This window comes from Pristis pectinata, chromosome 3 (assembly GCF_009764475.1).
Source record: "Pristis pectinata isolate sPriPec2 chromosome 3, sPriPec2.1.pri, whole genome shotgun sequence".
NCBI classification, from domain to species: Eukaryota; Metazoa; Chordata; class Chondrichthyes; order Rhinopristiformes; family Pristidae; genus Pristis; species Pristis pectinata.
Window position 1 is genome coordinate 19,342,854 of NC_067407.1, and position 12,295 is coordinate 19,355,148.

The 12,295-nt window shown below is 41.2% G+C and overlaps 1 protein-coding gene across 3 annotated transcripts in view; it reads left to right on the forward strand.

The window, feature by feature from the left end:
- LOC127567913 (elongation of very long chain fatty acids protein 1-like) overlaps positions 1-8,176 on the forward strand; it is a 72,668-nt gene extending 64,492 nt beyond the window's left edge. For 2 of the 3 annotated variants that reach the window (XM_052011111.1, XM_052011113.1), the window contains exons 6-9: positions 3,691-3,747; positions 4,638-4,743; positions 4,847-4,983; positions 6,020-7,867. In XM_052011111.1, coding sequence (XP_051867071.1) covers positions 3,691-3,747; positions 4,638-4,743; positions 4,847-4,983; positions 6,020-6,304 — 585 coding nt within the window. In that variant the 3' untranslated portion in view covers positions 6,305-7,867. Of the gene's footprint in view, positions 1-3,690; positions 3,748-4,637; positions 4,744-4,846; positions 4,984-6,019 lie in introns of all 3 variants that reach the window. The other variant, XM_052011112.1, reaches the window with a different exon arrangement.
- The last annotated feature ends 4,119 nt before the right edge of the window (positions 8,177-12,295 follow it).

A 12,295-nucleotide genomic window follows, 5' to 3' on the forward strand; every position in this document is an offset into this window, starting at 1 on the left:
TGCTTTAGAGCTGTGTCTTAGTGAACTAAATTTGCATCCTCTATTCACTGCCAAACTCAGTTAATTTGTTTCATTCCACATTTCAGTGTCAGCCTTTTTCTTTTACCAAACATGTTCAGTCTAAATTATTTGTTTAGTTTTACCTTTTGTTCAATTGATAGCTGCAGTTCAAGGCAGCAATTCCATACCACCTGCCCACTCCCTCACGATCAGCAGTTTCTAACTTTATGACCCATTCCTCATAAGTTTAATTGAATTTGTACCCCCGTTTTCATATGTATGACCAGTAACCAACCTATGGGAAAAAAAAATTCAGCCTAACCACAGCCAAAATATTTTATGAACCTACTGTACCTTCAGTTATTTATTTTCAGTTTCTCCCTTGGGTCTTCCTTTAGCTAATTCTAATCCCCAAGCCAGATGGAGGCACTTTGCTCCCTGTACTGCCTCTCCTGTTTGCTCTTGGGCACATTAGAGATGTTGGAGAAATCCTTAATACTGTTCTGTACCACCCATGGTTTGTTGCATGTTGACTGGTAGGGTCTTGCTCGTTGAGAGCCACCTGCTGCTGTCCTGATTCATCCCTTCTAATATACCGAGTGACTGTCAGTTCTCTGGTTTAATATTAGAATACTGTGTTTATATCATAGGCTTCTATTAGGGGTGCGCCTGCTGATGGAGCTGAACTGATTTTCAGCAGTGCTTCCTGCACATGACTAGTTTCAGACTCAAGGGACCATTGCAGAATAGATCAATGAGGCTGCTCTGCTTATGTTGTTGGGGAAAGCCCTGAGGATGATTAAATGGATTGAATGTTTAGGCCACAAAGGAAGATTACCTTTACTTTTAAAGTGGTATGAGTATGTTGTCGAATAGAATAAGAAAAAAAATCTACAATAATATTTTGGATATCCCCAAGGTAAGTAAGACCAGAGGCCATAGACTGTGAATGGCAAGTTTAAAAGCAATAATGGGGACTGATCAATGCCTGGTGTAGAATGTCACTGTAGTTGAGACCAGGACCACATGCTTATTTAGGTACCACTGAATGCCATGGTTGGGGTGTTTGACACTGAGTATGGGTCAGTGTCCTTGTATCACTGTTACTAGTTTTAGTCGCATTGTTTGCCACTTCCAGCTTCCTTATGAATTTTATCACTATTGGATGAAGGATTGGAAGCTGCAGTGGCAATGCAAATGAAAGTCAGAGGTGGATTCATTCAACTGAAATTGACTGTCTGAGCTCAAGGCACCAATGGTGCCTCCAATCCAGACAATTGTACTTGCCCACTCAATATTTTGTCATTTTCCACCACATGCACATGTCACAGAATAAATGTCTCCCATTCTATGATGGCATGTGGACAGAAGCAGTGCACTTTTACAGCAGCATGTTTCCTGATGTCCTAGATGAAGCATTAATTTTGTTATTGTGACATTCTTGTACTGAAATTCTCAGGCTTGGTTCTCATTGTAATTTAATAATGCTATATAGTAATACTTGGAGAAACGGTCCTTCCAACTATTTTGTCCCAAATAGACTTACTGCACTTGTGTATTGTACTTTTACACATGCTATTGATATTCTTACCAATTTTAAAAAACAGTATTCTACTCCCAGATCCCCCAACTTGGCTGTTGGTTCCTATGACCAAATGCTTTTCAGATAGTTGGTCATACTGAAGGTACTTTGAGTTGCCTCCTGCAGCTGCTGTTCCAACCACAGCAGTCCTGATGTTCATACTTTGCAGAGTTTAGCTGTGGACCTGTCATTAGCCAATGATCAGTTCCCTGGGCCATAATGTCCTGGTGCTGGATGTACCATCTGTGCTATGTTTGTAAGCTGTTTGTGGCAGAAAGGCTTAGGATGTTAGCTCTGAGAAGTTTTATCCTTCATATGTTTATGGACTCACCTGTTCCCCTTTTGTATTATAAAATGCCCTTCAAGCATGTTCCATAGGTTCTTTGAGTTTTTTTTTAAATCACAAGTTTATATCCCTATTTTATCATTTGCGTCCAGGAAGATAATTCCATACATTCAAATGCATTTAGTATTATAGCTCAAGAATGCTTGGATAGTGGCAAAATTGTGATCTGCTTATCTGAAGTGGCAGGAAGTCTGTTCAGATACTGAGGCAACAGTGCCACCTACAGCAATGAGAACTGGAAACATTCTATACATGGTGGAGGAGAATGTTCAATTAATATTTCAAAAATGAAACTTTTCATTATAACTAGATGCCTTTTAAGGAAATGGTGTGTGTTGGGAGTTTGGAAGGAAAGAGAAAAATAAGTCTGGATTTGGGTGAATAAGTAATTATCAAGTTCAGATCTTTAGCCACTGCCGTAATTTCTGGCAGCCACTGCTGGTAATGGAAGATGCTGCTTCGCACTGGAGATGTTGTGGGCTGGTATTTGGCGTGAGGACCCCTATGTCAAAAGTGACAATGGCTTGCATCCCTGTGGTCCATCTGCCATGTTCCTAGACCACACAAACAGGGTTGTCATTGCCAAATCTTTCACATTTGACTCTTTGCCACAACACTTTGTGCTATTCTGTTGACATTTGAACTTCCTGTTTCTGTTCAATAATTGCTGTTGCAACTTTAATCTCGTTCAGTAACCTGGTACAAAGCAAGCTTGCTTTCTGTATCTACAGTCTTAATGGCCATTTCCAGTGCATTTGTAACCTATGGTCTCGGATAAAATTTGCAGTGATTAGGAGTGATGGGTGTAATTGCCTGGCATGTGCAAATTTTCCAAGGGATGCTACTGCCAATAGTGAGTTTAAGCAGATTGTGCTTGTAAATATTCCAGGATATTTCGTGCCTAACCACTGATTACCATTACATCCATTCTCAGTAATTAGCTTTCCCAAAGGCAACTGTAATTTTTTATATTGATTTGGGTGATTAGAACCATAAAAAAAACTACAGCACAGAAAACAGGCCATTTGGCCTTTTTAGCCTGTGCCGAAACATTATTCTGCTAGTCCCATTTACCTGCCCCCAGCCCATACCCCTCCAGACCTCTCTTGTCCATGTATCTATCCAATTTACTCTTAAAAGTTAAGAGCGAGCCCGCATTTACCACATCAGATGGCAGCCCATTCCACACTCCCACCACTCTTTGAGTGAAGAAATTCCCTCTAATGTTCCCCCTAAACCTTTCCCCTTTCACCCTAAAGCCATGTCTTTGTTGTTAATCAATAGCCTTTTTTGTTTGTGGTTCAGTTGGTAACACTCCTATCTCATCAGAAGTTGCAGGTTCAAGATCTACTCCGGAGATTTGAGCACAAAAATCTAGGCTAATGCTCCAAAGAATTGTGCGGGATCTTGTACTTTCAAACATCGACGGTTAATTCCCAAGCATCATCGCCAGTATTTCTCTATCAGCATCAGTGAAACAGACAACTTTATCTCTGTGCTGTTTGTTGTATCCAAACTGCCATTTTCTACATTAAAACAATAATAGCACTTGAGTCCTTCAATGGTTGTAAAGTGCTTTGTGACAAAGTGTGAAAACTGCAAGTCTGTCTTTTGAAGAATGTAGAACTTTATTTACTAAGGTATTTCTTCATTGAGCATAGTTCTGCATAATTGGCCTTTGCTGGAGACTAGGCAGTTTTACTGAGTGGTTCACATTCAATTGTGCACTTCACACTCTAAGTTTGCTGTCTTTTTTCCATAGATGGTGCGTGTAGCATGGCTGTTCTTATTTTCCAAATTTATTGAGCTGTTTGACACGGTGAGTATGACGATACTTTTTTTAGCCTTTTTGTGCTTGATTTAAAAATAAGAAACAATTTGTTTGCATTTCATTGAAATGCAATCTACCTTTAAGTCTCTAAACAGTCCTGTGCATTCTTTTTCTTTTAAACTAAAATATCACTAGTTTCCAGCTTTTTCCACACAGAGGACGCTGTATCAGTCTACAATGGGATTTTTTTTCATTTACTGGGGGTCCATGGGGTGGGCTTGTATGTTGGCATACACCCTGACTCCTGCAGATTTAATTAGTTCCTACCAATTAAATAAGAACTCTCCTCTTCATTTCAACATTCTTCCTTTCCAACATGATTTCTGTACATGCGTACAAGATCACAACTGACTAAGATAAAATAACTAGAAGCAGTTGAGGTGCACTTAAAGTGAAGGGGGAAAGATGCAAGGGGAGATGTGAAGGAAAATACCTTTGCATAGTAGTCATGACCTGGAGCTTACTGCCTGTACCACCAGGGTAGTAGAAGTAGTCAATCTAGGCTTTCAAAAGAGATTGGGTAGATAGAAGGGATATAATTTACAGGGGAACAGTGGGTGAATGGGACTGACTGGATTCTTAACAGAAAAGGCAGGGACTCAATAGGGCAAGAAGCCCCCCTGCCCCCCCAAAATAATGATTTTTATAATACTAAATAGTCTGTTTATTATCTGCCTATTGCCACCAGTAAAAATGTGATTTTGGGGGGAGGGGGGTGACCTACATAGGTACTAATAGTCCAATCGGATCTCTGAATGCTTCATTAATGTAACTTGATTCATTTTATGTTGATTTGATTTGCACAGTAATTAGACTGTCATTGATTCGTTGTTTGTATATGATACACTGTTTGATATGATCTTGTTCTAACATCTTAGGTATTCTTTGTCCTGCGGAAGAAGAACAGTCAGATTACCTTTCTTCACATCTTCCACCACTCGATAATGCCTTGGACCTGGTGGTGGGGTGTCAAGTTTGGACCAGGTACACAGAATGAACTTTGGATGCTTTCTTTTATTGAACTAAATGAATAGCAACATTTGGTGGCAGTACTTTGTGTTGTAATGACTGATGCTGTTTCTTGCAGGTGGTATGGGATCTTTCCATGCCATGGTGAACTCTATTGTCCACGTCATCATGTACTTCTATTATGGTCTGTCTGCAGCTGGTCCAGCGTTTCAGAAATACCTCTGGTGGAAAAAGTATATGACGGCAATCCAACTGGTCAGTGTTGCCATCTTGGCATTTAGATGTTATAGGAATGGTTGTGTGTAGTGCTGCTTTTTGTGTGGACCAAAAGAAGAATTGGGAGTCGAGGCGATGCTTGACCTACAGTTGTTTTATTTCAGGTACAGGTGGTGGGAAAACATCTAGCATGGATGTCAAGGATTAGTGGAGGCTGTTTGAACGTCAGTCTAGCCAGTCTCCGTTAAAGACAAGCTGTATGGAAAAGCTAAATAAATGTTATAAACTGTCCAGGACAAGAAAAAGTGCCAATAAGAAAGACACATTTTATATAACACTTTTTAAGACCCACAGATTGGTTTGCTGCCCCGACCTAATTTGAAGTACAGACAGATAATGCTGCTTGATTCTGGAAAACAGCAGCATCTGAGCACACAAGGTCCCACAAACAGCAATGAAATGATTCCCAGCTAATCTGTTGTTGAATAGAACCACAGAATTTTGCAGCACTGGAGGCCAGTTGGCTTGTTGTTGCAACTATCCAATTAGTCCCTAAGACCTTTTTCTCCCCCATCCCTTCCAGGTATTTACCCAGCTTTCTACTGAATATTATTCAATTGGCTTCTGCTATCTTTCCTGTTTTGCTGATGGTTTTTCTTACAAATCCTTTTTGCCAAATTCAAATCAGGATCCTTCCAGTTATCACTTGCCATGGTAACTAGTTTCTCCTCTATTCTCATGATTTTGGACACTTGTTATTTCACCTTTTTGTCCCCCCCCCTCTGCTTTTAAGGGATAAATATTGGCATGGATAATCTCTTCACAGTGCCAGCTTTTACAATCAGGAGAGATGCACAGGTCAAACATTTGAAGCAACTTTTAGTAGTAAAAACAATGCTAAGGGATTAACAATGTTGGGACTAAAATCTGTGTTATTCTCAGCTGTGAGGGGTGATAAAGCCAGCAATAAACTTTGTCCATCTGAGTTCAACTGTTTCCAGTTAGTGTACTGTCCTGTGGTGAATATTGTAGCACCTGTTTAACTTTTTCATTTTCCCTTTTTCCTATCTTTCAGGTCCAGTTCATTGTTGTCTCATTGCACGTCACCCAGTACTACTTCATGGATCACTGTGATTACCAGTTCCCCATCTTCATCCATCTTGTGTGGATGTATGGAACATTCTTCTTTATCCTTTTTTCCAACTTCTGGTACCAGGCCTACACCAAAGGCAGGAGGCTGCCCAAGAGCATGGAACACAAATGCAAAGCAGCTGTGAAGAATGGCAAACCAGCCGTGGAAAATGGTGGGCACTTGCTGGAAAATGGGGAGGTGATGAATGGGAAAGTGAAGACAAAGTAACAATGGATAACTTTTTAATAAACACCAATTATTGTATTTTTGTGTTTTGGAAAGTTTTCAGGAGGGAGGGTGCAGCAAGTATCTGGTTTTGAACTTGACTTGAGAATTTCATGAAGCCGATTAATCACTTTGGCACCATGTTGGCATTTAACCTGGGGAAAGAAGTCTGACCTAATGTTTTAAGGATCCTCTGTGATTAACAAATGGCTTGTGGTTAATCGAGTCTGAATTTTGTTTGGAATCATTGCACTTGTTTAATTGGCATTGGGGGTGCAAGGATAATGCAGACTGTATGACATGGGAGAGGAAGCTCCACACCTCTGACTAAAAGGTCAGTTCAGTGCTGGTCTGTGTTGGAGGCTAGCCTTGGACATGCTCTATTTAGAGCAGTTGAATGTGCAATTTTTCAGCTTCTTATCCTATTCTACCAGTGTTGGATTTAATAATTCCTCCAGATCTGCAAAGAACTAAAAGTGTAACGGTGTTGGCTTTTAACCCTTCCTCAAAGACCTGCAGACAATTAAACCCATAATGCTGTTGATTCTAGCCACCATCACGCTGTGCAGTTGAAAGCTATGTCAAAGTGCTCTGAAATGGCCCAATTGGTTGAGCCTATCTTTAGTAATTTATAATATAATATCTAGTTTAAAAATAAGCATCAGTCTCCATCAATATATGTAACATTATACTAAATATAATTAAATATTTTACACTTTTATTTGCTTGAATCTAGCAATGTTGCTGTATATTTTGGGAATGAAGGAAACCACAATATTTAAAAGAAATAGCTGCTTAGTGGGACAGTGTTATTGTTTTCCATACAGCAGGGATCAAATTTTATTAATGTTTTTTGGGTGGGGGAAAAGGAGAGTCAATTAAAAAGCTTTATCACTTGCTAAATACCCTGTAGGCGGTGAAACCCATGAGTAACCCTTTTCCTTTTGATCTGTTATTACTGGGGACTGAACAACATGCCAAATGAGGGTAGTTCTCAAAGGCCCTCCATAGTGAGTTGTTGGATGCTGGCGAGATCTACTGAGATGAATACCATGGCTATAACTAGCTGCATAATTAGGCAGCAGACACCAATTTTTTTGAAAAAAGACAGTAAATTGAAGTATAGGTGCTGCTTAATGATTATTGCTTATATATTCATTACTTTATTCTGAATAGCCTTTACCTTCTGTCTACTATCCCAACCCAAAGCTACAGAATAATAGGAGTTGGGTTGATGCTGGGTGTACACTTTTTTTCCTTGCAGTAGGTGCCAGCTGTCTGTGGTGATGAGCATCATGTGACGCCATCCTTGAGGATAAACTGCTGATGGCACACCTCAGCTATAGAGCTCCATTAGCTTTTTTTTGAAGTACAATACTTGAAAAGCAGTACAAGTACATCTTTAGTTCTTTGCAAATCGTTTTCATACAGTTAAAACAGATCCCCGTGAACAAAAGAACAGTGAAGGAAAATCTCTGGGATTATGATATCACAGGAGCAAGTTTCAATAGGAATTCTCTGACACTGAAATAAACTCAATTTCAAAACTCAAAATGTGTGTTCTGTTTTTATACTTACTGGAATGGGGATCACCTGACAGCTTGCTAGATTTAAAGCATAGAGGCTTATTCCCTGAATTGCCAGTTTTCCCTCTTTATCAATGACTTTTGTAATCTGTTGCCACTGGAATTTTGTTTCATGTTGTCTCATTTGTGTTAATTCCTGCACCAGAGAGTTGTTGGAGGATGCTTGTTTCTTATCCAATTTAATGTTATAGTAATTGAATCCCTAATGATTTAAGGCTGCCATCATGGGAGAGATGCTGGGTGTATATGGGGGGGTGGGGGGGGGGGCGGGGAGAGATGCTGAACATTTTGACTTGTTTCCAAACCTTGATTCCAATTGAACAATTAATGCATTTGCTCTGTAATTGCCCTCCATCCAGTAATGAGGCACCAGGACTAGTAAATTTAGAAATATTTAATTGGCTATAACTGTATTTGAGGCACAGTGGGCCATCAACAGTGAAGTTACATTTCACCATAATCTGTGACTCCTCCCCCTCGTGTTTTGCTCCATATCTCACTATGTCAAATTACCACTGAGGCAAGAGCTCGGTCTTGGTTCAATGACTGTCAGATACAGGTATTGAAAATTGAGAGCCAACCTCAAAGCTTAAAAGCCAGGGTTACATGGAGACACAAGAGTCTGCTGAAATCCAGAGTGCAAAAAAAAAAATCCACTGCATTCCTCCAGTAAGTTGTTGAGACCTTCTGCTCCAAGACATTTGAAATATCCTTCAGGAAATGTGGTTTCCCCTCTACTATGGTTAAAGAAACCCTCACTCACATTTCCTGGACTCTTAATCTTACCAACAACCTCGTGCCCAGCACCACCCCCCCCCCAAAACCCAAACAGTACAGAGATGGGACTTCCCTTGGTCCTTGCCTTTCACCCTGCTAGCCTTCGCATCCAGCACATCCTTTTTTGCTATATCTGCCAGCCACAACAGGATCCCACCACCAGTCACTTCCCATCCCCACCCATTTCTGTTTTCTGCAGGGATCCTTCTTTCTGTGACTGGTTTGCTGATCCCTACCCACCTACTTTTTCCCCATCCCTTGACACTTTCCCCTGCAACCATAGGAGGTACAACACTTGTCCCTACACCTCTTCCCTTACTGCCATCCAGGGACCCAAACAGTCCTTTTGGGTCAGACAAAGATTTGCATACACCTCCAACCTTGTCTACTGTATTCAGTGGTTGTGATGTGGCTGCCTCTACATCGGTGAGACCATTTTGCAGAACACCTATATTATGTCTACACTGGCCATCCTGACCTGATTTCATGGTGGTTTCAATTCCCCTTCTGTGTTGTGAAGGGTCATGCTGTCATGTGACACCATTGATCACATGGTTGAAAGCCACAGTGCTGTCAATCAAGGTCTGGCTCCACCAACCCATTAGAGTACACACTTGACCTTTGTAAAACACCTTTGTACCTGGCCCTGAGCGATTTGGCTTCTTTGAATTACCTGGGCTGGCTCCACCCCCAGTTCTCCAGCATGATAGAGAGTGCCACATCTCCCCCTCTCCTACCTGCCTGTTTTTAATAGAAATTAGTTAAGGATCACTGGGATCATCGAGCCGATGCTTGCACTGAGTCAAGGAGGGCGGCAGGCATTGCATTGTTTCTTCCTTGATTTGTTTGTACCCAGTTGTGTGTGTGTACATATCACCCTTGTTGTGACTCGTGATCACCCGTGTGTGTGTGTGTGTTGCCCCCGTTATCCTGTCCCGCCCGTTTGTCTTTTATAAATAAATCATTTTAACTCCAAAGACTCTGTCCGGAGTCCTTGCCCTTCGAGACCTTTCGAACTTGTCTTACCTTCCCATTCCCACATCAACCTGTCAGTCCTCTGCCTTCTCTCCTGCCAGGCTGAGGCCAAATGCAAGCTAGAAGAACAGCACCTCTTATTCTGCTTGGGTAGCCTACAACCCAATAGTATGAACATTGAATTTTCCAGTTTTGGGTAACCCACACTCCCTGTGCTTTCTTTCTCTCTCCTTCTGTTTTCATGTACCCTTTCCCCAGCTGGTTCCATCTGTCCATCACCCACACACTGGTTCTCCTATCCCCTCCCCTCTGGTTCCTTACTTATCAGGTTCTAGAATCTGCAGCTTCATTCAATTTATCACCTTCCAGTCTCTGTCTCCACCTCCACCTCCCCCTTCCCTCCCTTGCACCTGGCACCTACAGGCCACCCTCCTGATTCCACCCCTCCTGCACTTGACTCCATATTCCTCCTTGCATGGTTCTACCTACTGCCTATCAGCTGCTACCTCACCCCTCCCTCTCATCTGTATTCTGTCTAGTTCCCCTCTGTCCTCATGCAGGGTCTAGACCTGAAATGTTGACTATCCCTTCGCCTCCCAGTTGTTGGTTGACTTGCTGAGTTCCTCCAGCAGTTTTTTCAATGCAGGACTGCATGCTTGCTAAACGTAGCTCTAGATGGAGCTATAGGTTTCCACAATCAACAAATCAGATCAAAGTCCTGTATTCCTGGCACTCTTCATTGTCTATTCCACCTCCATTATTTACACAAATGTTTATTCTTTAGCACTCGTATTAGGCTCTGCATAATACTGAGAAATGGTCTATATGTACTGGATATAGGAAGGGTTACAGTGCCTAAGATTGCCACAATCATGAAAATGGACAATAGATGTAGCAATATCTCCAGAAGCTGTATGGGAAAAGCTTGCCACTTCAGACAAGTATACAGAACTAGAAAGTTGTCCATATCTGCCCCTGCAATGGAAAGCAGACACACTCAATCTGGCCAATTGCTAACCTATCAATCTCCACCTGATGTATAACAAGGTGGTGAAAGGGGCAATGCAGTCAATGTGCCTGTACCACCAATATGCTTACTGAAACCAATTTTGGTTTGTGGTAGCACCAGCTGGCTCCAGATCTCATTCATTACAGCCCTGATACAAATATAAACAGCTGCGTTCTAGAGGCAAGTGTGACTGCTCTTCTCATCAAGGCAGTTTGGGGTTGTGGCAGAGAGTAAAACAGTTAACATTTTGAGTCCCTGTTTAGACAACATTAACTTTGTTTCCCTATTAGGTGTTTCATACTTTGTTTTTATTTTAGATTTCTAGCATCTGCAATTTTGATTTTCAATTACATTTTTACAGGCCCTTTAATGCTCTGGATATTACAAAGAGCTTTGAAGTGAATAAATCCTTGTATGAGCCTTGCTATGAGAAACAAGGCAGCCAGTTTGCGAGTTCCCACAAACAATGTGCTAATAATCAGAATTTATTCCATGGGAAGTGACTATTCAGTCTATCATATACATGCCAACTAAACTTTTCAGCTTTGGAATTGTAAACTTGCAAGTTATGGTATATCAAGACTGGTAAGCACTTTTTTAAATCCGAGGGTTTCTGCCTCCATTACTCTTGTAGCTGCATCTCCAAAACCTCACCACCCTCTGGGGGGTGATGAAGTTTATTTGATCCCCTTTAATCTTTCTACCCACCACCTTCAAGCTATGGTCTTGAAATGTTGCCATTCACTAAAGAAAATGGGTAAAGAGACACATTAGCCAGGCCTTTCAATCTTGTACACCTTCCCTCAGATGCCCCTGATCCAAAGAAGTCTAGCTAATCTTTTCTCAATTAAATTACTTCCTGCTCTTGTATTCAATGCCTCAGTCAATAAGGTATCCCAAGGTCTTAATAATCTTAGCTACCTACCCTGAGACCTGTGGCTGGCCTAAGTCTTTGCTTCTCTACAATAAGTGCATCAGGATTTTATTGCCACCTTTGTTTCCCCAAACACATCTCTCAATTCTCCAGACTGAATTCCATACACTACTTCTCTGCTAGCTACAGTTTCCTGCCACATTATTATCTAAACAACTGGATTTTTTAAAAACTGATTAATTGAGAGAGAAATATTGTGCAGAACGCAAAGAGAACACCTATGCTCTTTTTAAAAATAGCACTGTGGGATCTTTCATACTTGCATGAGAGAGTACACAAGACTTGGATTATTGTCTTAGCCGAGAGACAGCATATTTGTTGGTACAGCACTGGAGAGCAAGTGACTCACCACATGACTCCCCAAAGCCTTTCCATAGTCAACAAAACATACATTAGGCTGTGTGATGTAATACTCTCCACTTTCCTGGATCCATGTAGCTCCAGCAACATTCAAATCAAATCAATCTGCTTATCTTGCACTACTGCACCACTGGTGAATTGAGTGGCATTACAAATTGCACTTCATCTGTTAAAACTCCTTACTTAGAACCTCCCTAACACTTGAACTTTTTACCAGTGAGGACACTATAAAAGTGGGAACACTGTCACTTCCACATAGTTTCTAGACCCCACAGCCACGCAAAAGTTGTGTGCCATCACGATTTGGAAATAATTCATCATTCTTTCATCATTGCTGTCAAAAATCTGGGAAT